Source organism: Littorina saxatilis, linkage group LG1 (assembly GCF_037325665.1).
Source record: "Littorina saxatilis isolate snail1 linkage group LG1, US_GU_Lsax_2.0, whole genome shotgun sequence".
In the NCBI taxonomy this organism is placed as follows: Eukaryota; Metazoa; Mollusca; class Gastropoda; order Littorinimorpha; family Littorinidae; genus Littorina; species Littorina saxatilis.
The window spans coordinates 71,812,589-71,838,665 of record NC_090245.1 but is presented as its reverse complement, the minus strand read 5'-3'; the positions used below and the strand labels follow the sequence as shown (position 1 = coordinate 71,838,665).

Here is a 26,077-nt window from a genome sequence, read left to right as displayed (position 1 = left end):
GTCACGGTCGTAGACGAGTCCAAGGTTACCCAGAACTATCCTTGGCGGCTAAACCAGACTGAAGAAATCATTCGTAGGGGGAACAGGTTCTGACGGTTCTAGTTCTGGTTATGGCTTTACTGCAGTAAACAGTTTTAGTAAGACATTTGTAAGACATTATTTTGTAAAATCAGCTGCTTGGGCGGATGATGACAATAATTATTCAGTTTTGTAAAAAAAGTTTTACTGCAGTAAAACTGAATAATGTCATCGTTCGCCCAAGCAGACGTTTTTACTGCAGTAAAACTGGGTTCGTGTTTTACTGCAGTAATCTTCATTTACGTTTTACTGCAGTTAAACTTTTTTACTGCAGGAAAACTGAATAATGTCATCATCCGCCAAGGATACCTATCAGTCGCAGCATGTTGTGTCGTGGCGACTGCGTAGATGTATTTTGCCCTTTATTATTGCTGTGAGTGACGTGCCAGTTGTTGGCCTAGTGGTGAAGGCGTCCGCCCCGTGATCGGGAGGTCATGGGTTAGAACCCCGGCCGGGTCATTCCTAAGACTTTAAAATTGGCAATCTAGTGGCTGCTCCGCCTGGCGTCTGGCATTATGGGGTTAGTGCTAGGACTGGTTGGTCCGGTGTCAGAATAATGTGACTGGGTGAGACATGAAGCCTGTGCTGCGACTTCTGTCTTGTGTGTGGCGCACGTTATATGTCAAAGCAGCACCGCCCTGATATGGCCCTTCTTGGTCGGCTGGGTGTTAAGCAAAACAAACAAACAAAGCCAGTTCAGATTGCTGCGCTGGACTGGGTTTTGATGTCACGGTTGGAAGACCTGTTCAGTTTGGTAATTGACGGCTGAATAGCGGCTCTGCCTCCTTTGTGTAAGATTTGTAAGACACATCACTTGGCCTATATGTTGCCAGTGATTCATTTTCAATCAATGTAGTCTGTTCAAGTAACGAAAGAAACCCAGGGAGACTGATGACACTAGTCTGCTTTCCAACCGCCTCAACCGAACTGCTCAGATCTATTTTGGCCAACCCTTACCAGAGAAATACCTCCCCGACTGCTGCCAAACGTAACAGTAGTTTATTTTTGATGGGTTTTCGTGCTATTATATATATTCCTCGTCATGTAACACTTATCTCGAGAAATAAGCGTTGTACAAGACCAGCGCCCTTCCCATTTGCTCCAAACACACACACACACATGCACTCACACACACACACTCACACAGCCATGTCCGCATGCACGCACCACACTCTTGCACACACATACACACACACACAGAGATACACACACACACACACACTTCGGGACACCAAAGCGGCCTCCAGGGGACCATCTGGGATCAAAGTGGACATATAATCTGAATCACACACACACACACACACACACACACACACAGCAGTAAGGAAAGTGGGCATCATTTTACATTATCTTCATGTTTATTCCATATCATTACAATATATACTGTGCACCTACATTACACACAAGTCCACCAATGTAATCATACTTTTTTCTTTCTCCTTATGCACAGAATCACAATACACTGTTTCACATCAAATAAAAACTGACAAACCACAAAACAAGAGAGATAAGACAACACATCTGTGAATGCTTTCTTAAGACTACACTTCACACACTGAAGTCTTCCATGGAAAATAGTTGCCTTCAAGAGTTGTGACCAATATATTCAGGAGTTTATCTGATTCTATGTCACTGCTTTTAATTCTGATCCATGAGGTGGTTGAACTGTGAGGGTTTATAAAATACACTCATGAAAGTATTACATGTACTATCTTCAGATCCGAGTAGTCAAAGAAATCATTACAGCCAAAACCAAACTGGAAGGATCCGAATCTGAGCATTTTTTTGTCAGTCATTAACATTGTTGTTAATTTCTTTTTAATGAGTGCACCCCTCTTTAAATTCATGTACACAGGAACTCGCCTTTTAGTACCTCTAAAAAACTGAGAAAATCATGTCTTCAAAAGGAGGGAGTCTTAAATTGGGGGGGGTCTTAAAAGGGGGGTTCCCCTGTACCTTTCCCTCCATCTCCCTGTCCTGACTTAATAATAGGAGGAGAAAACCTGTGACTTAAAAACAAGTACTCATTTCTTTCGGTTGAAGCTCAGCGATGAGCAGGGGTTCCACTTACATTCAAACTTAGGGATATTGCAAGAAAATGTGTCAGAACTTCAAAAAGATATGCCCTGGAACCAGACAAAAGTGACTCCCAAAAAGATCAAAGCTAATTCAAAATCATGGTTGCAAGAATCATAATATCTTCCCTTCTTGTGCAGTACCCTTTACTTTTTGATATGCTGCTGATGTATTTATTTGGAATTAGAAACAAAACCACACAAACAACACACACCCAACAATACACAGAGATTATGAAACAATAATTATATGATGGACATTTGTACAGAACAAAACGGAAACTGTGCGCGTTATGTGGGTAACATTTTGCACAAAAACGGCAGAATCAGTCAGACGTTTCAGTTTCAACATCACATGAAGGAATTAATTAAAGCTGTGCCTCTGCAAATGATACTTAAGACTCTCTTTTTTATCATGAGTTTCATTTGCTGATAATATACTAGTCACTATAAAAACACACCTATATTTTAGAAGTTGTGTAGGTAACAGCTCACACACACACACACACTTAAAAAACACACACATACCTGTTCCCTTCTTTACTTTCTCAAATTACGATACACAAACTACACATAAAATAACAAGAGAAAAAAAATCATAAGAAATCATATCTTTTATGTTAAGTACATATAAAAAAAAAAAAGTATAAAAAAAAAGCTTGATTTTCTACTGTCAAAAATGGCACTTCCAAACTCTTTCAACGCAAACATTTCTTTTACACAAGTTGTACATATACTTTGCAAAACGAAGTTACCTACAGTGAAGCACTGTCACTTTTTCACAAGTTTTCAATTACACCTAAGGCACCAACGCTAATTATTTGTACTCTAGAAGGAAAAAAGTCTTTAAAATAAACAGAAATTACAAAACTTTATACAAATTCACTAAAAACAATCACATGATTTTTAAACTTACATGACCAGAATAAAATCTCAAACGACTACTTTTGGTTCTTTTTGTTTTGCTTTTCAAACAAGCAAATTTAGTTCCCTGTAATGCAAAAGGCTTAGTTTGGTGGATACATTTGTTCAAACTGTGCTGTGGTGTTAAAAGTTAGTAGTACACTACATTTCACATTAGGCAGTTGTTTTATACTTTGCTTTCAGAAGCCTCTAAATTGAATACTATACATTTTCCATCAAAAACAAAAACATCTATTACTCAAAAACAAATTTTAAGCAGCATAGCTTTTCCCCCTCTTGATACTTAAATCAGTAAAACAATCTCACGCTCTATCTTTTGAATGCATTATATTCACTAATATAGTAACTATTTTGCAATGTCCTTTTCAATATAAATATAGTGCAAAGGTGAGTATGATGTGCATATACCAAGTTGTGCAAAACATGAAAAATGTGTTGAATTTATCAAACCAAATGTTCCCCTGTGGGATGTTAGATTATGGCAATAACAGGATGTATCAAAAGCCTCTGTTTTGACTAGATATCTATAACAAGGATTATTATACATGATTCCAACCTCTCATATATCTCGATTTTTTAAATTTTACCAACATTCACAAAAATGCAGAGTGAATTTTACTCATTTCTAAGTTAAATGATTACTTAATTTTTCCCATAATTTTCTCCACCTGAGGTTTCAAAGCCATACCAAACAATCAATTCACAGATAATGAATCGCTGATTAAACATGAAACGTCACACAATACATAAATCAGCTTGCACTAATCACTTGACCAGAAAACTATACAAACATATTGCTTACCCCCACCCCCATCGTCCAGAAACCAAACCAAATGTAAACATCATAAACAAAAAGAAAATCAAACAATGAAAGATTACTTCATTATGTCTGCATCAACAAAACTTCTGGATTATAGTGATTCAGTCAATTGAACCAGATCTCTGTCATTAACAGTGACACAAATGTCAGCAACCGCTGCAGCAAATTCTGCATGCTTTTGTGACTTTTTGTAGTCAGAACAAACTGCACAAAAATGATTCACACACCAAAAAACTTATTCAGTTTAAAACAAAAACTGTTTTCAAATCTCATCTCTTACTCTCGTCCAAACTCTACCTCTTTCTACACATAAGACCAATCAAAAACTGTTCATTTCCTGTGAAGAATGTAATGCTTGTCTTTAAAAAGTGTAATAACAACACAATCTGAGAAACCAGACAAAATGCTGTTTGCAGAGACAACCCAAGATCATATTGGTGTCGGTCACTAATCTCTCGCTGTTCATTCACACAGTGAGCGCTTAAACCAGACCTCCTGAAGAACCAGCAGGGGAAAACACGCACTCACAAGCACTAGCACAACAAGGCTAGCCTCTCTGCCAGGCTGAAGGTGACACCTGGGCCGATGTAAACGAGAAAGTTACCAACTGGGTGGAAATAAGCCACAAATTCCCATTGGTTAAAATTCTGATTTTGTTTGCAATTTCAACAGATTATTTAGTGGCTGATTCCCAACCAGTTGGTAATTTTTTCTTGCACATCCGCCCTGACCTCCATACTGTTATGAAGTGCTATTCTGCCAAGAGGACCAACATGCATCCAAGTATCTGAAACTCTCTTCCATGCGTGGATGGCCATGCTTGTAGGCGTGCTATTCAGTGAAGTTGTTGAACATGCCAGAAAGGTCGTTGAACTCTTGCGTCGGTTGGCTCAGCATGCCAAACATGTCGCTGAACTCTTCTGTCTGCTGCTGACCTTGAACTTGCTGCTGGGCGCTCCCGTCACCTTGACCTTGCTGCCACTGGGTCCACAGCCCTGCCCCTCCTGCAACGTACACGTTCGTAAAGTATGTAACTTGCCATCTTCTGAAAAAAGCTAGGGTTAAGTTAACGAATCTTAGTGACCTTCACAGTCTGTGATAATCAAATGAAAGCTTTGTAGTTATATGCAAATTGTTTTTACTCAGAATGTACAAACTGTGGTTGAAAATGTCTCGGCCTCAATGTAGGTCAGGCAGCTTTCACAATCTTGAAGGAAAACAAATGGGCCACGAATGGACTAAGATACATAACAACTGCTGGAAATCAAATGACCTGAACATTTTTCGACTAACGCATATTTCCTTCATGTCTCTTACTTCCTTTTATGAAAAGATTGAGCTAGTTTGTGAATAAACTTGTGACAAATCAAAACACTGTAGTAAAAACCCAAATCCACCAGCAGAGTGAACTGACCAGGAGAAGACGTGTTGGGGCTGATGTGGCTGTAGTGTCCATGTCCGCCTGTTGACCCCCCAAACTCACCACCTCCCTGCAATGGATAGGAACAATTATTGAAAAGACAAGAAATGTTCACTGTTCATCAAAACTCATATCACTACGCACACAGCCACCCAACACTCGCATCATTACGCACACAGCCACCCAACACGCACATCATTACACACACAGCCACCCAACACTCACATCACTACGCACACAGCCACCCAACACTCACATCACTACGCACACAGCCATCCAACACTCATATCACTACGCACACAGCCACCCAACACTCATCATTACGCACACAGCCACCCAACACTCGCATCATTATGCACACAGCCACCCAACACTCACATCATTACGCACACAGCCACCCAACACTCGCATCATTACGCACACAGCCACCCAACACTCACATCACTACGAACACAGCCACCCAACACTCACATCATTACGCACACAGCCACCCAACACTCACATCATTACGCACACAGCCACCCAACACTCGCATCATTACGCACACAGCCACCCAACACTCACATCACTACGCACACAGCCACACAACACTCACATCATTACGCACACAGCCACCCAACACTCACATCACTACGAACACAGCCACCCAACACTCACATCATTACGCACACAGCCACCCAACACTCACATCATTACGCACACAGCCACCCAACACTCACATCATTACGCACACAGCCACCCAACACTCACATCATTACGCATACAGCCACCCAACACTCACATCATTACGCACACAGCCACCCAACACTCACATCATTACGCACACAGCCACCCAACACTTACATCATTACGCACACAGCCACCCAACACTCTCATCATTAGGAACACAGCCACCCCACACTCTCATCATTACGCACATATCCAGCTTGCGGCCCCCATCCTGCGGGGGCTGAAGTCTGGGCAGCAGGGGAGCGTCGAAGACCCAGAGAAGCCATGGCGGGTGCCGGCGACTGCTGACTGAGACCCATAGCCGAGGGGCTGGTGTGGGACGGGTACTTGATAGTGGCTGTCTGATTGTAGGCAGGGTACATGTCTTGCGCAAGACTGCGATTACCCATGTGGTAGAGGTCGCTGGTGTAGCCAGCCGTGTCACGGTAGTCGTTCTTTGCAGCGTGGCCGCCCAGCGACATATGATCAGATGTCTGCATGGGCCGGGCCGTGGCCGCACTGGGGTACGAGCTAAGGGAGGGCACTACATCCGGTGCCTGGTCTGGCATGCCTGGTACTTGCCCCTGCTGGGAGTTCCTGTCAACAGTTCAGAAAATATGTTAACACTGTGTTCTGAATGGTTGTACCTGTGAACATTTTGGAAAATATTTTAATGCTGTTTTCTAAATGATTGTACATGTGAACAGTTCAGATCATATGTTTACGCTGTGTTCTAAAATATTTTCCTGTTTCAATGTTATGAATGAATGAAAATAAAAGGAGCTTACAGTTACACTGAATTATGAAAAACTACTCTCTCTGACTCTCGGGTTACACACACAGTTCAAACACGTAGACACAGACATACATTCATAAGCAAGACTGTCAAACTTTCACAAATGTTCAGCAGGCATAATTTCATGAATTTGTAGGAAAGTTTAAAAACAAGCCCCCTCCCCCTGGGGATTTCAAGAATGATCTCTGGAGCTTTGAACGTACTGGAAATCTGACAACCTGCTGAACATTCTCATGCCTGTTAGAACAAATGAACACTAACAATGAGCGGTTTGACTGCAAAAAACTAACTTGGCGGAGGTGTTGGTACAGACAATGTACTCCACTTCATCAGTGTAGGGGTTCTGAAAGCTAAACGCAGACGTTCTCAGCCACACCCAGTCTCGGTTGGACGCTCGGAACCGATACATGATGGACATCACTTGACCCTTCAGCTTCAGCACTGCACACACAGAGATGTCATTGTGTCATGTACGTCTTCGCTATCTTTTAGTGCTTTCAGGCAACTTTAACATCATGTGAACAATTATTGAAGGAAAATACATGCTACGGTTACCTGTTCATCCAGGTTTGTCCACTCAAAGCTCAGTTAACAGCACCGCTTTAATCTCTAACCCGAGGAGCTGCTCTCTCTCTCTCTCTTTTTCATGCACACAACTCACCATCTGTTTTTCCCAAGACTTTTCAAGATCATATGGCCCAACTGCCACCATCCTTGAGTATTTTTGCATTTAGCCCCATAAAGAGACGGCACATACTGAAAGAAGATTTAACATTTGAGATTCGTTCAATGAGCCTCATGCAGGGCTATATCGGGAGACTAAGGTAATAAAGCTTTTGAGATGAAACATTGAATTGGCAGATGCGGCTCTACTGACCTTGGTCAAAGGTGTCCTTCATGTGGTTCTGGTCCTCCGGGTGGTAGTAGTCAAAGGCCACTTTGCCCAGCAACTCCTGGGGCTGGTACCCCAACACTGACGTCACCCTGAATCACACACATTGCGGAAGATCTTCAATACAGCACTCTTAAACAAAAAGATTACAAATAAACTAGGAAAGTAAGGCACATACTGTATGCGTTGATTCATAATCAATTATCTCAAGTCAAATAAAAGAAACCCCTCTGGCAGTTTCCCCTGAACCAAAACCACAACACGAACAAAACACATTTCTCAGGTCATGCCACAATAATCACAGCATCATACATCAACTTCTTTTCACTGACCTCTGGTCAACGAAGGTAAACTTTCCGTCGACGCTGTGTCGCGAGATGAACTCGGAGGTGGCGTTGGGCCCCATGAGGTCGCTGCAGTTGGGGGTGTTGGTGACCTGTAGGCGGCCGATGGCCACCAGGCAACAGCTGCTGCTGTTCTCATCCCCCTCCTGACGCTCCAGCTGGACGCCGGCTGCACAGTGCAATGACAGTTTTAACCAATGTTTGCATCAACCGGAAAATTCCGTATTTTACTGGGTTTTATTTTAAAAATAACAGAAATGAAATCGTCAATCGGTCAGTCGCCTTAGCCGGACTGGTTGTCCTCACTGAACTGACTTCTTTTTCTTACGTCTGTTTTGCCTGTCTAACTGGTTTTAATTATTACTCACAAATATTTTTTGGACCTGTACATACTCACAAATATATTTTGGAACTTAATCAAATGTTTTATTCGATCTCTTGCTCTGAATATACATTGTGTATCTTATGACCTGGTGCATTTCATCCACGTCACCCAAAACACACACACACACAACAAAAACACAATCAACACACAACCAGGATGCGCTTTTGTGCTTTTCTTAAATTGAATAATAGCTGTCGCACAAATAATCATCCTGTAAAAAACTGCCTGATAACTTTGGACCTTGAACTTTATGCTGCACAGCATCCAATTTCTGGCTAAAATACATGTGTGCGTGCATAAAATAAGTTCTGATCATAATTTTCTGATCAAACAAACACAAACACATTTTTTTAAGGGATTGTGTGTGTTTGAGTGTGTGCATATTTGTTTATGTGTGCGTGTGCGTGTGTGTGTGTGTGCACGTGTATGTGTGTGCATGCTTGTGTGCATGTGTGTGTCTTGGAACAATTTTTATAGACAGTACATTTGGACCTATACATATTTTCAGTCCAGATCCAACCTATTGCCCTCTCAGTCTGGGAACAACACAGCATATAACCATCAGTCCTACCTTTGTTACCAGGAGGCCAGTTCTTGATGTAGCCTGTAACATGCACTACGGCGTAGTGGTTTCCGTCAGGCGCTGGTCCCAGGGTGTTTCGCTGGCGGATTCGAACCGTGTGGTTGGCAGTCATGGGGTCCGGGTGCGAGTTCCCCATCCGCATGCGACAGATAAAGCCCCGACGAGACCCCATGCACAGTCGTATTGAGGCTGGAGGAGAAGAGATGGGTTTCATGAACCTGGAGAACTTACAGACACTGATGAGGCTGGATAATCAATGAATGCTGAACTGTTTCAAACACTGAATTGTGTGATGGTAGGAAACTACCTGATGAATGGCATCTTGTGGGTTAACCTGTCTTTTTGCAATGATGGCTATATTGCAGGAAACTGTTACATGCGGCTATAGAAGCTTGAATGTCTCAAACAATGTACATTTATATTGCATAGCAAATTCAAGTAAAAAATAAAACAGAGGGACTTCATCTTCTACATAATATAATGGTAACTTGAAAAAAAATCATGTACTGATCATATACTTACACTGGTGCCCCTCTTTCTTCACTGTACCAGCTGGAAAACAAGGGGGGAAAAATTGTTAAAAAACACACTGATTAAGGAAAAAATTGTGAAAACAGCTAATGCCATACACACCAAAACAGACACACGGACCATCTGGAAAACACACACACACACACACACACACACATACAGAGTCTCTTGCTTTCTCTGATTCTTTTGTGAATATTAAATACTAAATGTTTTATACTTGTTTGATGACAGGTTGTTAGTTAGACGAGACACTGTGCCTTAAACCTTTATCCTTATAAAGTAAAGTTTGTACGTTCGTTCTCTCTCCATGGATATCTACACAGCAAGCTCACTAGTATTTGACTTAAATGTTTAATTTTCTTTTACTTATGCCAAACAGCCTGTGAAATAAGAGTTAATGAAAATTTGAGCATGAAAAGATCACATACTTTTGAGGTCTAGGATACGGCCTGTGTTCTGGGACTCGCTGGTAGAAAGTTGGTCTCTGACTTTCTCCACATCGTCTTGGTGAACAAGGTCATACAAGGTCGTGCTGAACAGGTCATTCTGAAAACAAAATGCCATCACTCATGAGTCTACACTGGAACCCTCCTTTTAAGCAAGTCAGAAGACACTAAGACACAAGCTTACACAAAATATCAAACACGTAGTACTAATGCCTTGTGAGAGAGAAAAGCCAACTACAGTCACAACAGAAAAACTAACACAATTCCACTAAATCAGACATCTTACCAAAATATTTGGGCCATAAATAATAATAATAAGTATATTTTCATAGTGTAAATCTAACAATAGTTCTAAGCGCCTTGCAATACTATTAACTACAAACTACATATAACAGAGGAGAAATTAAGACCAGCCAATCAACCCAACCACTCAACCAAAGTAAACAATGTATTGATACCTGACTCTGATTAAGCACTGGTGTGATGGAGTCTGACACGTATATAAGGCGCCCGGTGTCGCACTGAACCACAAACAGGAAACCATCAGCAGCCTGCAACAACAAAAATCAAATCATGAAGATACATGTACTACTTTTGTCCCGCCTTTTGTCAAAAAATGGGAATCATGTAACATGTCTCTATTGTGCTGCATCACAACCATGAAACTGTCAACATCCTAGTGTGTGTTTGTGTGTCTGAAGAAAGAGAGAGATGATAAGAAAAAAAAAAAAACCCCAAGTGCTGTGTAAGAAAGAGAGAGAGAGAGAGAGAGAGAGAGAGAGAGAGAGAGAGAGAGAGAGAGAGAGAGAGAGAGAGAGAGAGAGAGAGAGAGAGAGAGAGAGAGAGAGAGAGAGAGAGAGCAAACAAACGAAGGTTTTATTGAGCTAGTATGACGGCTTACTAGCGCCAAAACTAAAAATTAGTAATTAACACGTGAAAGTTACTAATTTTCACGAGAAAATTACAATTATGACGTGAAAATTACTCATTTTCACATCATAATTACTCATTTTCAAGTGTTAATGTCTAATTTTTAGCTTTGGCTCGCCTCCTGACGGCTTACTAGTGCCAAAACTAAAAATTAGTCATTTTCACGCGTTAATTACTAATTTTCATGTGCCTCGTGACTGTGGAGGTTCAATGCGCATGCGCGACTGTTACACCAGCCAGAGCAAAACATCCTTCGATTCGATACTTTTCTGGTCCATAGTTCTTTAATCCAATGCAATTTAACAATAAGAGCTGAGCGCATGTGTAGATAACCGTGACATACAGCTGTCTGTCTGATAACTTCAAGTGTTGAATAACGAATTCTATCGAAAGATATTTGTGAAAGTGTGTGAGTCTAGACCGCGAACAGAGCCATCTGCTAGTGGTCGGACCTTCAGCACACGGCCGGCCAGACGCCATCAGTTTTTCCTCTCTCGATTCGAACATTTTCGGATCGATTGTCCTTCACTAATACACTACAAAGCAGATGTATGAGTGTAGTACTTTTAGTGGAAATAAATATGAGGTACAGCTGTCTGCCCGACAACTTGTCGAATAAGGAATTATATTGAAAAATATATGTGAAAGTGTGAGACCACAGCCGATCAAAAGTCTGTCTGCTATAAGCAGCTTCGATTCGAAAGTTTTCGGGGTCGATTATTCTTTTCTAAGATACCCAAAACAACATTAAAGGAAAGCGCTATTGCAGAAAACTGTGACATGCATCTTCACGTCGGATAACTTGCTCGATAAGGCCTTCTATTCAAAAATATTTCAGAAATTGTGTGAGAGTGATGTTTGACGGACGTTGTAGCTTCTCAGTGCGGACTCTGAAAGTCCGACTACTGTGACCGAAAACGAGGCAAAATTGAAAATTAGTAATTAACAGTAATGGTAACCCTAGGTTTTGGCACTAGTAAGCCGTCATAAGCTAGGCCTTCTGCCTATGTCACAAAAGGAAACAAAATGTATACAAAAAGCAAAAAAACGAGAGAGAGAGAGAGAGAGAGAGAGAGAGAGAGAGAGAGAGAGAGAGAGAGAGAGAGAGAGAGAGAGAGAGAGAGAGAGAGAGAGAGAGAGAGAGAGAGAGAGAGAGAGAGAGAGAGAGAGAGAGAGAGAGAGAGAGAGAGAGAGAGAGAGAGCAAATGTTTTGACGGGCAAGTGTTGTTGCAAAAGAAGATTCTGTATCAAGTAATCAACGCAGTTATGCAAACGAAAAGCCTTAGAAATACATACCTCCAGTATGAGATGTTTCAGCTCCTGGTCGGTAAGGAAGGAGGGTCTGTAGGTGCCATCGCTGTTTGTATTACCTGTACCTAAACACACTCCAAAATGTAATAACATTCATTAGTATCATTTTACACCTATAGTCATTTCTTGTTGGATCTTGCTGCCTTGGTGTATTCTCACAGAAATGCTCACAATCAATTGGAACGTTTAATTTATAACAAAACAAAACGTTACATTTACAGTATGTCGACCCAGTGGTCTTTTAAGCAGACAGATAGACACACACTTATGGTACAAATAATGAAGTCATCCATAAATGTTGACAAAACTCGCTTGCAAGATACTTGTTTTTGGCTCACACAAGTGTAGCCTATGCGATCGTAACTTTGTCTGTGCGTGTGTGCGTCTGTGGTAGAAACTTTAACATTTGAAGACGTCACATTATGGCGTAAGAGGGTTAGACGTCACGCGAAGTTTCAGTATGTAAACTTGTTTTATTTTTTTGTTTTGTTTTACTGAAAATGCAAGTAGATGCTAAACTCAACAGTGAAGGTGGATCGTGTGTGTTTTGTGTGGGTAGGAGAAGTGGTTAGAAAACCTGACAAGCCAACCATTTTGAGAATTGCTGTGTTGCATATGAAGAGTCTGCAAGGTAAAGAACAAACTGTGTGTATGTGTGGGTAGAACTGGTGGAAAAAAACACATCTGATCATTCTGAAAATGGCTGTGTTGCACACAAAGAGTCTTTGAGGTAAGGGATAAAAGCCATTAGGCTGACACAAGATCTACCCTGTCCTAAAGTAGATGCTGTCACTTTTTTTGTTTAAACTGCCTTCATCCAAAGCACTTGGTAAAACACAAAGTTCTCTGTATCCAGCAATCACAGGAATGTGACACTGACAGCACTCTTGAAAATCTGTCTAGCACATTATTATCCAGAGTGACAACTCATTCTTGGTCCTATTCATATACCCGCTTTAAAAAGTTTGCACAGTAACCATGTATTCCAAACACACAAACATACCGATTTGACAGATGGACACACAGACAGACAAAAACAGACTGTCAACACAAAGACCCACATGATCAAGATCGTCAGCCTGATGGCTTTTAGTTTTACCCCTTACCTCAAAAACTCTTCATGTGCAACACAGCCATTTTCATACTGATCAGATTGGATTTATTTTACCCATTCTACCCACACATATACAGTTTATCCCTTAGCTTGAAGACTCTTCATTTGCAACACAACTATTCTCAGAATGATCGGCTTGCCACTTTTTGCAACCACTCTCCCTACCCACAAAAAACACACATTAATTCCTTACCTCGCAGACTCTTCATGTGTGAGACAGCCATTCTGAGAATGGTCAGCTTGTCGGGTTTTCGGGCGAGAGTGCTGCAGGTCGGAACCATGTCGCAGAGTTCGTTGATGTAGGCAGTCATCTTGTTACGCCGGCGCCGCTCAATCTCGCAGTGGCTCTCTCTGTAACACAGCAAGGCCGCTTGACTGGTGAGACACAGATAGCACAGGGCGAGCACCACGTAAGTCATGGCATGCAGTTAGTAACACAAATAGCATCATAACAAAACACAATACAGTGGAATACCCCCCCCCCCCCCCCCCCAGTTAAGACTTCACTCCTTTTAAGAACTGGATTTTTCAGATTGTCTGTTCATGGCCTCCCTACTTCAAAACTCCCTACACTTTTACGGACCTAATTCTCTCAGAGTTTTACAGTCGGTCCTGCATAGCCATATCAGTTGAAAGGACTTTTTTTTTTTAAACATACACTGTGCAGTGTAAGTTTACTTGTCCACTATGCGAATCACAATAAATGTTAGTTTTAATCTGTATCTAGTTCATAGAACCGTACAAAAAAAGGAGAAAATATGTCACGAATGACATATTCTATTAAAGGCATGTGTACTCCATCCCCCTGATGACAAAAAGTGAAAATATAACAGTAGAACTAGCAGAAAAGGTGACAAAACAAAACAACAATCTCTTTAAAAATTCTTGTCTTGATTGTAAAACTGCGCTGCCCTGTTCCGAGTAATCTGTCCTAGCCTGCAATGAGTAAAGCTAGATCTAGTGTAATCTACACATTCTGCAGGGCAAAATAAGTACTATAGGAGAGTCAGAGTATAAATACACAGATTTAGAGTATAAGAATCCAGTGCTGCTCACCTGGCAAACCGTTCTTTGTCAGCTGTCTCATTACCGGGTCCGTAAGATCCTCCCTGGCTGTCTTCATCGTCAGACCTTTAAAATGTAAATAAAACAGATGGTTTCAGGCATGAGACAACAACAGCAGAATGGTACAGTCAAACCTGTCTAGAAAAATCACTTTTGTTTGTTTGCTTAACGCCCAGCCGACGACGAAGGGCCATATCAGGGCAGTGCTGCTTTGACATATAACGTGCGCCACACACAAGACAGAAGTCGCAGCACAGGCTTCATGTCTCACCCAGTCACATTATTCTGACACCGGACCAACCAGTCCTAGCACTAACCCCATAATGCCAGACGCCAGGCGGAGCAGCCACTAGATTGCCAATTTTAAAGTCTTAGGTATGACCCGGCCGGGGTTCGAACCCACGACCTCCCGATCACGGGGCGGACGCCTTACCACTAGGCCAACCGTGCCGGTAGAAAAATCACTCTAGGTACCAACAAAAAGGTGTCCTTACAGACAGGTGGTTATGGAAATGTGAATTAAATGCCAAAGAAACTCATCAGGATCCTTTGGGGTAGTCGTAATGGGCAGGTGGTCGTTATCAAGATGGTCACCATCTAGGGCAGGTTTGACTGTAGCAATAAAAAATCACCCTCAGTCTTGCACACAGTCACTGTCTTCACAGCTGAACTTTTTATTTAATGTGGCTACTCTTTCACTTTTAATTTGCTTATTATCAGTTTGTTGAGACTAAGCTAATCCATGCATAATTTCCATTTCAACAAGAATGTAACAAAATGCCATTTTTAGCTGACTGAATCCAGAGCTTTTTGCTTAAATGATGTAATCCACTAGTATGAACTACTCAACTAGTCTATATCCAAAACTGTCTAAAACTAGTTTGTGGTGAAATGTGCATTTCAGTACAATTGTAGCAAAAGATGATAATCATGGCTAAAGTGGAAAGTTAATAAAATCTGCAGAAGAAATTAAAACTTAACTTACTCTCTCCCTGTTTTCCGCTTCCTAGATTTTCCATCTGGTGTGCCTGCAACCAAAGATATAACAGAAACATTACAAAACATTCCAAAAAATCTCCCAAGACCTGTCGCAGAATTTTATCATACAGAACAAAACCTGCCAGATGTACTTTTCCAACTTTTTCATTAAGAACTTGATTAACTGACACTAAATGAGTAATAAGTTCACCATACAGACTGTCTGCATGCAGTCAAACATGAGTACATTATGATTAAGTCAACTCCAGGTGCCTGTGGCACTTCACAGCAAACAGCCAGCACATGTTTAATTTTTACAGAGCCACCTGCCAGCCAAGAAAACTAATCAGCATTAAACTCAATATGACAACACTGTTGAAGCCATTCTCCCTCGTACAGTATTTCCTAGTTTTTCTGTGCAAACATCTCATTGTTAAAGCACAAATGATTGCAATTTGTAAAAGAAAAGAGCAGGGTCATAATTTTTTCGTGTTGTATTAATGCATCTCATTCAAATGCAAGAGCTTCTGATTTTCAGCAGGCCAGTAAACCGTGGATGTGCTTAACTAGAAAGAAAAGGCCTGGGGTTACTGGGGTGGGGCCAGAACTGAACAAAGTCATCAACTGCCAACCTGCCCAGCATAATAACAATAACAGTGACAATAATGATGAAAACAATGACAAAGTTCCACAAGACTGTAACGTATTTAGCATGCCTTGCTGTGGTTTTAAAGGTGCTAGCCTTCTTGTGTCAGCAATCATGTGCACCACCACAGATCTGCCCAAGCTTTTACAGTACATGGGATAAGAGCCATCTTCTAATAGACCTTTTCGGTATCTGAGCACCTCTCGCGAGACACGCTCTTTGTTACGCTTTGAACACCACGAGAACTTCGAACCTTGGCTTGTGCAGCTCGTGCAAGATCACCGTACCACATGCTTTGCTATGCTCTGAAGTGTGCGAGAGATCACGAGAGCATGAAATACCGATAGGGTCTATTGGAGTTGGACACACACCAAAAATTCACAGCCTGGCTGCTTCCTGTGCAGTCCTTTCTGAATTAATTTCACAAGTTAACATTGGTTTGTTTGTTTGTTTGTTTATTTGTTGCTTAACGTCCAGCCGACTACGCAGAGCCATATCAGGACGAGGAAGGGGGGGATGAAGGGGGCCACTTGTCAAGCGATTCCTGTTTACAAATGCACTAACCCATTACTTGTGTCCCAGCAGGCTTTAGTAAAACTAAATTAATACCTACTGGAAGATTACCAGTTTCCAGTATGTTAAAATAGGCTTAACCTATCTACTGCTGGACTTACATCAGAACACTAACAGATTAAACTATACATGAATCGCGAGACAAGCGGCAAGAGAAGAGATTTTTGGAAAAAATACAGGTGAATGAGCAAGAAGGCAGAAAAAAGAAAAGAATTCATGAAGAAAAAGAGAGCATGACAGGAAAGAGGAACCAAAAATCTACCTAACAGCAAACTAGAAAGCTCCTGCGGTTCCAAAAACAGGAGGGGCTTTTAATTTCATAACCGCAGTGCCCCACTGCGGGAGTTAACATTGGTGTCATTTACAAAATTAATTTAATTCATAAAAAAAAACCACTCTGCACAAATTACCAGCCAGGGTGAAGATTGTCCCTGTATCACACACAACAGGCTGGACAGATCTGTGGTGGTGCAATTTTATAATCGCTTACACGAGAAGGATGGTACCTTTAATGGCGAACTGACCAGCACTGAGGGATGAAGGCATGACCAGTTCAGGAAACCAGGGATCAGTTTTCTAACAGTCATACCCAGGCTAAGTGGAATCTCAGTACCCTACTTAGAGAGTTGCTTTTGCTTTTAGCTAAATAAAAATCCACCAGTGACTACAACACAAATGGTTAAAATAACAGTGTGAAGCAGCTGTTTCAAGTCAATTGAGCACTTAGAGTTATAGACTGTGAGCAAGCATTGGAGATTCTGAAACAAGGTGTTTGTGTATTTTTTTTGCTACTGCAGTTGATATTAAAAAACCATATCATACCTGTCTCTTTTACTTTTTAGTGAATATTATTTTTTTAATCTTTTTTTATTTGACAATCAATTTCTTTATTTCACATCTACAGACTTAAGTGTACTCCAATACCCGAGTCTTGCATAAGGAACTCACTTATTTATCAAAAACCTCTTCAAAACAATGTGTTTTGCAAGATCTTGACCAGGCATACATGTATATATTAATAACATCCTTGATGTGAATGTGACGTGACTGTTACGCTTATTCTACCGCTGTTGTGATACTTGTTACGTAGTACATGTAGAGGATGTTTGAAGGTGTTGGATGTTGTGCAGATCAAATCCAGATTTACCAGAATAACTGTACAGTGTGTTTCCGATCTATTAACATCCTTTGTCAACACATTTTGTCCCCAGGGGGGAGGGGGGTACCGGAAAAAGCAGCTCAATCAGAAACACATTGCTAAGATCCCCGAATGTAAGAATCCCTCCCTTTTAAGACCTTGCTTTTTCAGACTTTCTCAGTTTCTGGTCTTAACCTCTGTAAAATTACCCTCATTTTAAGAATCCCTCCTTTATAAGACCTCAGATTTTGGAGGTCTTTAATGGGAGGTTCCACTGTAAAAAGAATATTCAGTTTCCAGGCCGAGCCAAAACACCACATAATATTTCCACCTACAATGAATGCTTTCGTCTGCCTCCTCTACCTACTAATTATCATCCAATGTTGTTTTCCATTGACACAATTTAACACACCAAATTTACAAATGCAGGAATACAAAGTACAATGTATTGCACAAGCGCAGATCTGAAATGACTAAATAATTAAAAAAAACTCCACATTTTATACCAAAGAGGATGAAATAATCATTCATTAAGACTTAATTGACGTTTAGTACACATTTCAAATCAATCCCGAGAAAATGAACATGGAGATCAGCCTTACCTTCTTGGAAATAATCCATCCCCATATGACTGGCATTCCAAAACATTTTGCACTTGATTTCCTCACAGCAAATGCTACTTTTCTCAATTTAGGTACTCTTTCTTTTCTCCCGATTAATTCTAATTTATAAAAAAAAAGAATTGTTTGAAATGAAATTTCAGAAAGAAAATAATCTCCTCGTCCTATGACTCCATAACTAAGAGACCAACAGTAAAAACACAAGCTACAGCAACTCTTCACGACAAGGTTCACCAAAAGACAGGCCAAGACAAAGCAAAAAACCAAGTGTCGTTTACAGAGATAAGTTCTAATCAAGTGTTAATCACAGGAAGATGGCAGTGTAGAGTGGTCAAATGACAGCTTTACATGTCGAGAATTGAGAGAGCAAATTGCAGCAGCGACAAATAATTGACTATAAATCGTGACATCGTGAGGCTGAAATATTGATTCCTCCACACACTTGCTTTCTCTCTTTTCCTCCCCTGCCACAAGCACACTCAAAGAGCAAATTTTTTCAACAGGCGCTTGAAAGCAATATATCGTTTATCTGCACCCATTCCTTTTCAAAGATCAAAAGTATTTCCCTGTGACGGCTAAACTTAGCCGCGTAAACCTGACGAAGTATTACACTTCTCATGGTTCCCCGGGAGAACTGCTTTTTGTCATTAAACCCGAGAAAAAATACTTTGTGTTTACTCTACATTGATTCATACACACATTCTTACATGTATTCCATGTTTCACTTCAGTAACAACTTCTGGAACGCTCATTTTTACACAAATTACTGAAAGAAAAGCCAAGGGTCAAATCATAAATGTACATAAGAAGAAATGCAAATGATTTCGATTATCATATACAACTCGCCTTTTGTGGTATGTATTATATGAATAACATTCTGGGACTTTGCCATTACAATTCAGATGTTAATGGACCACTTTCCAAGTTTCGATGATGGTGATACATGTGTACTAGCTTGTGGTGTTGAACTAGCACAGGAGTACATAGAACGATTGCAGTTTAACCATGATTGTAACAGCATGATTTAATTTACAAGTATTTTGCTGTGCATGTGGTCATTTAGATGTCAGACTTTTTATGTGTAACTATGTGTCTATTACTTATCTTATGTATTTTTCATCTTTTTAAAACATTTTTCTAGATTATCTTATGTAAGTGGTCGTTGTCTATGAAATGTAAGTTATTAATGCTTGTATTTTATTTCTTACGAGGTACCTTTTTATATATGTAAAATGTTGAATTTTAATGTCCAATGTAAAGCGCCATGAGACTGTCATTTGGTGGTGAACAGCGCTGTAGAAGAATGTTTTATTATTATTATTATTATTATTATTATTAGTGTGTGTGTTTTACTTTATTTTTTTACACATGCTGAACCATTAAGATTAATACAGATTTACATTTTGCACTAGGTTTATACAAGAAAATATAGTTGTACTGGATGTATTGTACTTCTTTGAATTATAAGTATCCCTTACTCGTTTTTTCCCAAAACCGACCAAAAGAAAAAGGTGAACGTATACATGTACATGTACAACTAAGGAAAAAGGAAACTCATTTCATGTCTTACACATAAAAATGTAAAGCGGTTGATGAAATGATCATACAATTAAACTGGAATTGAGAGGCTTAGGTCTGGAATGCTACAGAATATTGTCCAACTATACCATTACCACTGAGGAATTTTGCATAGCATACATCAGTCATCTAATGACTCAGTGGGGTCAAAATAAAAGAAGGTGGGGCTAAGAAAAAACACACAGGCACACACCACACACAAACAAGTGTGTGCATTCAAAATCAAGTTAAGACATTCTGGTCCTGCCACGATTAATTTCATGTGCCTGTGTGTGTTGGCTTAGTGCATTTACTAATCCAATTTCCAAAATAAAATCCTTGGTTGTTTTTTTTACAATCTATTTCTATTCATAGTTAATTAATAATAATGTGTAAACCATGGAGCACAGATTTCTGTGCTTTGTGCTAATTACGAGCTGTTGTTATTATCATTATTAGTTACTTCACTGTGTACCGTTTGATTGAAATAATGTTTTATTAAAGTGGAGTTACCAAAAGTACAACACATTTAATTCTGCACTTTAATTAAACTGAATTGTCAAATTATGTTATAAAGTACAACACAATTGAAAATGAACTTGAAGAAAGAAACTGAGTAGGAGTCAGAACTCAGAAGTTTCACGACCGACATATCAACTTTACCTGTGCAAATTTAATATTGTGTGTATCTTCCTCATCCCATGCTTCTCTGTTGGTGAAATTATCTAATATCACCTTGTCACAGTTTAAAAGTGGGTTCTTACCAGGAAAGATTTCTCACTACACATCTCTACTTAGTGCAAACACGTCTCTGTATGTCGTTGTATCCCAATCAACAGATGTATCTTTTCCTGTTTATTAGGCCTAAAAAAAAAAAAGGTGTGGTTACCGTAACCCGACCTACCCTATTCTTAGGGGCCGACCCTATAACTTTTTATTACATTTGCCACAACAACAAAAACACACACACAAGAAAACGAGTGCAGAAAATGCAATGAAAGCGAAAGCGCCCGAGTCGCACACTTATTTCCCTGTCAAGTAGGTTTACACATTAGTTTGTACACATTAGAAAAAAAAAGTAACCAAAAAAAAAAAAGTGATTGCCTACCTTCCTACCCTATTTTTTTAGACTATGTTACCGTAACCACACCTATTTTTGTTTTTGGCCTTACTGTGTTAAAACTATAGGGGAAAAAAGAGAGATAAAAATGAAGAATTAATTTTTTCATGAATTTTTTTAAATTTAAGTTATGACCACCAAAATATTTATATTTGAATCAAACTGTCTAAAACGAGCTAATACATGTAACATCTGATCATGCAAACCGCATAGCACCTGCTTCATATTTGGATCATAATACTCCATTGATAGTCAACAGATAATGGCTGTGGCTTAATATTAGATACTGCCAAGGCTACATCCATGTTGGATTGTCACTGATGTCCATACTCCGTTCAGCACTTCATGGTAGCCTGATTGTTCCCCACAAGTTTGCAATGGGAACAAATGTTTTCGCACCCTTTGCAGAGAAACCAGGAAAAGTGGTCTTTTGACTGCTAAATACTACAGACCCAAAACATCAAAGACGGTCAGATTTGTTTCCATCAGCACATCGACTAAAGGAGGAAAGCCTTGACTGACTCGAACATCGAGTCACTAACATTAACAAGTGTCAGTAATAAAGTGAAGGAAATCGCTTTGCTATCGCTCATCTGTGTTCAAAATACCTTTAATTTTAAATATCTCTCCATTTTCACAATTTCCAAGACCTGATGCAATCAAATACCCAGACAGCTCATGGTCATTTTATAATGGTCGTGGCTGGAGGTCCGGCGAGTCGGTTCCTGAGCCTGGGGGCTCAAGCACCGGCGAGTCAGTTCTCAAGCCCCCAGGCTCGGGAACCGGCACTCATGAGTCACATGGCTGCTCACCCTGTAAATCATGATTTTGTGTTTGTGTAGGAGTTTCTAAATCTAATCGCTGTTCAATTCAAAGAGCTGTGGAGAAAGATTGATAATGATCAGTTTTGGATTCAGAAAGACGTGTATTTCGGCAACAGCACGGTCACTGATGAGCGAGAGATGCGGTTCGTTCGCAGGTGTCAGAGATTTTGTTTTGTTTCCATGTTAAGTATTTATTTACTGCATTTTGTTTTAACTAATGCTGCTTCAGTCTAGCCTCCAGACCAGTTATACACGGTGCTTGGTTCGCGCACGAATTCAGTGATCCGGGCAATGCTGAATCACTGAGTGACTCATAAGCTGCTGTGTTGTTGCAATCTCAGTTCGATCACCGAAATGCTTTGAAACAAAGAATAGAGCAAAGTAAAAGTAAGGAATGTTAAGAGGGGGGAAATAAGTTAAAAAGATTAAAAAAAATTAAAAATGTAAATGATAAAATTTTAAAAAAGACGCCGGCAATGGCAAGGCTCAGATCTGCGAACTCATGATCTCTAACGCATTACGCTACCGACTGAGCTAAGAAGGCAATATGACAGATAGATGAAAAATAGGAAGGTCTATTTTGGTAAGATACTGGTGACTGCCAGATCCCGAGCCACTCCGATTTTTAATCAAGCTCTGAAATCGTAATAATATGCACAACAAACAGTTTGAAACACAAGTTAAAAGGAAAATATGTATGCTAAACACTATCCAAACTCCCAAATAAGAAGGCAACTTTGTGCATCATTTCAGACTGGGAGAAAAGCATGCGTGGCGTTCTAAAACATAGGTGCCTGAAATGAGCAGTATCTACTAATACTATCTGTCACTTTTGCAGTACGAAAAAAATTCAGGTACAAAGTAAAATAAAACGTGTTGGGTTTAAAAAAAGTAGAAGTCATACGTTCCTGTTCAAATATGTGCATACATGTCAGAAACACAATCGCATTCCACGTTTTCATGAGTTATTCGGATGAAACTTAAAATTTACAAGGCCGAATATATATATCTATATCCCATGACCTCCCTTCTTTGTCTCTGTTACTTCAGTATGGGTATATATGTTGTATTTTTATAGCTCAATAAATAGATCATAGACTCCAAAAAATATATGATAGTGCAGATTCCGATTTGGGCAAAGGACTACTTTCCTACCGACCTTTGACCTCGCGCCGAACAATGTGACACATTTGTATGAAGTTCTAAAATCGTATTGCACGGCTCAGAAAACCATATCAGTTGCACGCAAAAATGAATCTCAGAACTGATCTGATGTATGAGATGCAATAAGCAAAAGTTTCTTTCATTATGAAAGCAATGCAGGTCGAAAAAAACGAACATTCAACTTACAAGATAACCAGATGCTAGCGAACCAAAACAAAAACACGAGTACCCTCCCCTTGCATCGTTAGCAGACGACTTTTGAGAATCTGTCGGTAGTGTGTTTTGGTGTGCGCCTTCAGCTATCAAACATCGGCTGTTTCACGTGTTTTGCGAGCAAGTCTACTCTTTTGCCTGGCTCTGCAGTAAGTCCACATATTTTTCCGTAATCCAGTCATATTCCTTCAAAATGCAATCAATCGGCGGTGACAGACGTGTCGGTCGCGTTTTCTTCCCACCCATACCAGTTTAAGTTCATCCATGCAAACACACTCGCAAAACAGTTTATCACGTAGATACATTTCAAATAGGGAGCAAATGGTTAAATCTAAACCTACATATTTGTTCCCTAAGATTTGCTTCTCTGTCAATAAGCCTAATTACACACGTTCGAGAAAAACAACGTGGAATCAATTCTGAATCGAGTAAGCCAAATGGGTCCCAAACCCGTTTCGCCCGTTCTGCCGACCTGAAACGCAAAACAAAAGAATTGTGCGCTTCAACTAAATTAATTTCTATTCGACTTCATTACTTTCTTGCAACTTATGAACCTTTACCTAAAGCTTTTAAATGGTCTGAAAGTAGTGTTACCGCGTACTTATCGATGCACTCATTCGTTTTATTTTTTCAGCGACGGTCACTTGGTTTAAGGTTGCAAAAGGGCTAAGTCTCGCTGGCAACAGTTTTACCCTGCACAGATCGCAACAGTGCCGCTAGTAGTCTACACTTTGTGTTTGATGGTAGAATGGGATATACAGATTACAACACTCGTGGTTTTTTATATGGCTTGTATTTCAGTCAAGACCCAGCGGGAATATCAATCGAGAGCCACTCGCCAGAGGCTCGTGTCTCCCGATGATATTCATCCGCTGGGTCTTGACTGAAATACAAGCCATATAAAAAACCACTCGTGTTGTAACCTATACATATATACGACTTGTGTGTGTGTGTGTGTCCGCGATGCACGGCCAAAGTTCTCGGTCGACCTTTTTGAAATTTGGAGACCGTATTCAGCTACACCCCGGACACAACCTCATCGATGAGATATTTCAACACGTGCTCTCAGCGCGCAGCGCTGAACCGATTTTAGTTTTTCTGTAGATCCACTATATCCATTCCCAGTAACTCTTCCTTATCTTCTCCAGTGTTTTGTTTTGCGCGTTTATCTCCCTTCCTTCGTGTGGCGTCAATCCATATTCCCGTTACTACGTTACTATTTTTAGAAGGTCACTGCACGTTACTATTTTTAGATCTCCCTTCCTTCGTGTGGCGTCAATCCATATTCCCGTTACTACGTTACTATTTTAAGAAGGTCACTGCACGTTACTCTTTTTAGATCTCCCTTCCTTCGTGCGCCGGCGAAGCCGGCGTACACCCGGCACAGCTGGGTCCCAGGCGCAGCCTGGTATTTGGCTCTACTTCTTTCCGGCGAAGCCGGTACCCGGCGAAGCGGGTAATCATCTAATATATATATATATATATATCATATGTCCCTGTGACCTGGAATGCATCATTCTTTATGAGGAATTACTGGAGCGGTTCAGGGACAATATTAATCTGGCCATAGTCCATCTCCTGCCTTCTTTAAGTTTTAGTTTAGATTTGTTTCATTAAAATTAAATGACAAATATCGCATCTGGCTGAATGAAAGAGGAGGCCTTACACCTGCATATTAAGGGATCTTTAGATAATTAAAAAAACATTGCTTCCTCTGACTTATTGTTATGTTTACCATGCACTTAACAGTAACATAATGATGGCGCCCAAAAATGTGGTACTGGTGGTAATGTTGAACTTTAGCCTTGTAAATTCAGAGCTCACGTCACAATCCAGTGCCATTATTGACTTATTGTTGCAACAAGTTCTTTGAATCAAAGTCAAACCAAAGAATATTTATTGTGAAATTAATTGACGGACTGAGCTCAAAAATTAAGTATTATAATTGTAATTTGGTCATTTGATCAAGGAAAATGACTGCCATGGTTGTCTCCCTGTGTAGAAAATGCATACATAATATTGACAGAGTTGTCTCCCTTCATTCCAAAAATAGCTGTGCAGATGTTTTATCCTTCTAAAACCCACATAAATGAAAGGTATCTGTACAGTTCATTCTGTAAGACTTGTTAATGTAAAACTATGCTTACAAGAGCCGGTTCTGCAAAGTAAATTAGACTTGGAGGCTGATAAAATTGCAGTAGAAAAACCGTTCCTGAATTTACAACGCTAAAGTTCAACATAACCAAAAGTGGCAAACCTGTTTGGAGGCCTCAGTCGATAAAGATGAAACAGGAGACAATATGCTCCCCTCGGGCCGACAAAAAAAGCCTGGTCTAGTAGTGGACACCAAACCACCAAACATTTTATAACATTTACAGACCATTACTCATTGACTGGCATTAGAGCTACAAGCAATAAAACCATAACCACAGAAAACTGACCTTTGTGATGTGACCAAAATTCTGAACCTTCGTAATTATTGGAGCTGAGGTGAAGATAGCAGATTTACAGAAATTACACTAATTCATGTGCATACTTTGTCTTTGAGTTAGAGAACCACCAACCACACACTGACAACAGAGTACTTCTATTCATCAACAATGAAGAAGAGACACATTACCACACGTTTCTTTTCGTAAATACCTGATCCCGATGGGCCTGGTGACAACGTGGCCGTTGCCATTACTAGCCCTGGGTTGAGATCGACGCCGTAACTGGGATCAATCGTTGTTGTTTATGTGGAAACTGTCCAGAAAAATTGTAAACAGGAGGATGTGAGAACCTCAATGGCAGACAAAAGATACCTCAAGAGTGACGAGACT

The 26,077-nt window shown here is 40.2% G+C and overlaps 1 protein-coding gene across 2 annotated transcripts; it reads right to left on the bottom strand.

Moving 5' to 3' along the window:
- Positions 1-1,616: 1,616 nt before the first annotated feature.
- Positions 1,617-26,063, bottom strand: LOC138977829 (aryl hydrocarbon receptor nuclear translocator homolog). Of its 2 annotated transcripts, none has more exons than XM_070350440.1 (15): positions 25,899-26,063; positions 15,408-15,450; positions 14,414-14,488; positions 13,551-13,732; positions 12,229-12,308; positions 10,461-10,553; positions 9,985-10,102; positions 9,548-9,577; positions 9,014-9,214; positions 8,046-8,226; positions 7,699-7,805; positions 7,112-7,262; positions 6,235-6,622; positions 5,312-5,387; positions 1,617-4,901 (listed from the first exon to the last, which is right to left on the bottom strand). In XM_070350440.1, exons 1-15 carry the CDS (start codon positions 25,936-25,938, stop codon positions 4,729-4,731), a joined length of 1,938 nt encoding a protein of 645 aa, XP_070206541.1. In that variant the 5' UTR covers positions 25,939-26,063; the 3' UTR covers positions 1,617-4,728. The 2 variants fall into 2 exon arrangements, with proteins under 2 accessions (XP_070206541.1, XP_070206545.1); XM_070350444.1 differs by having other exon boundaries at positions 13,551-13,708.
- Positions 26,064-26,077: the final 14 nt, after the last annotated feature.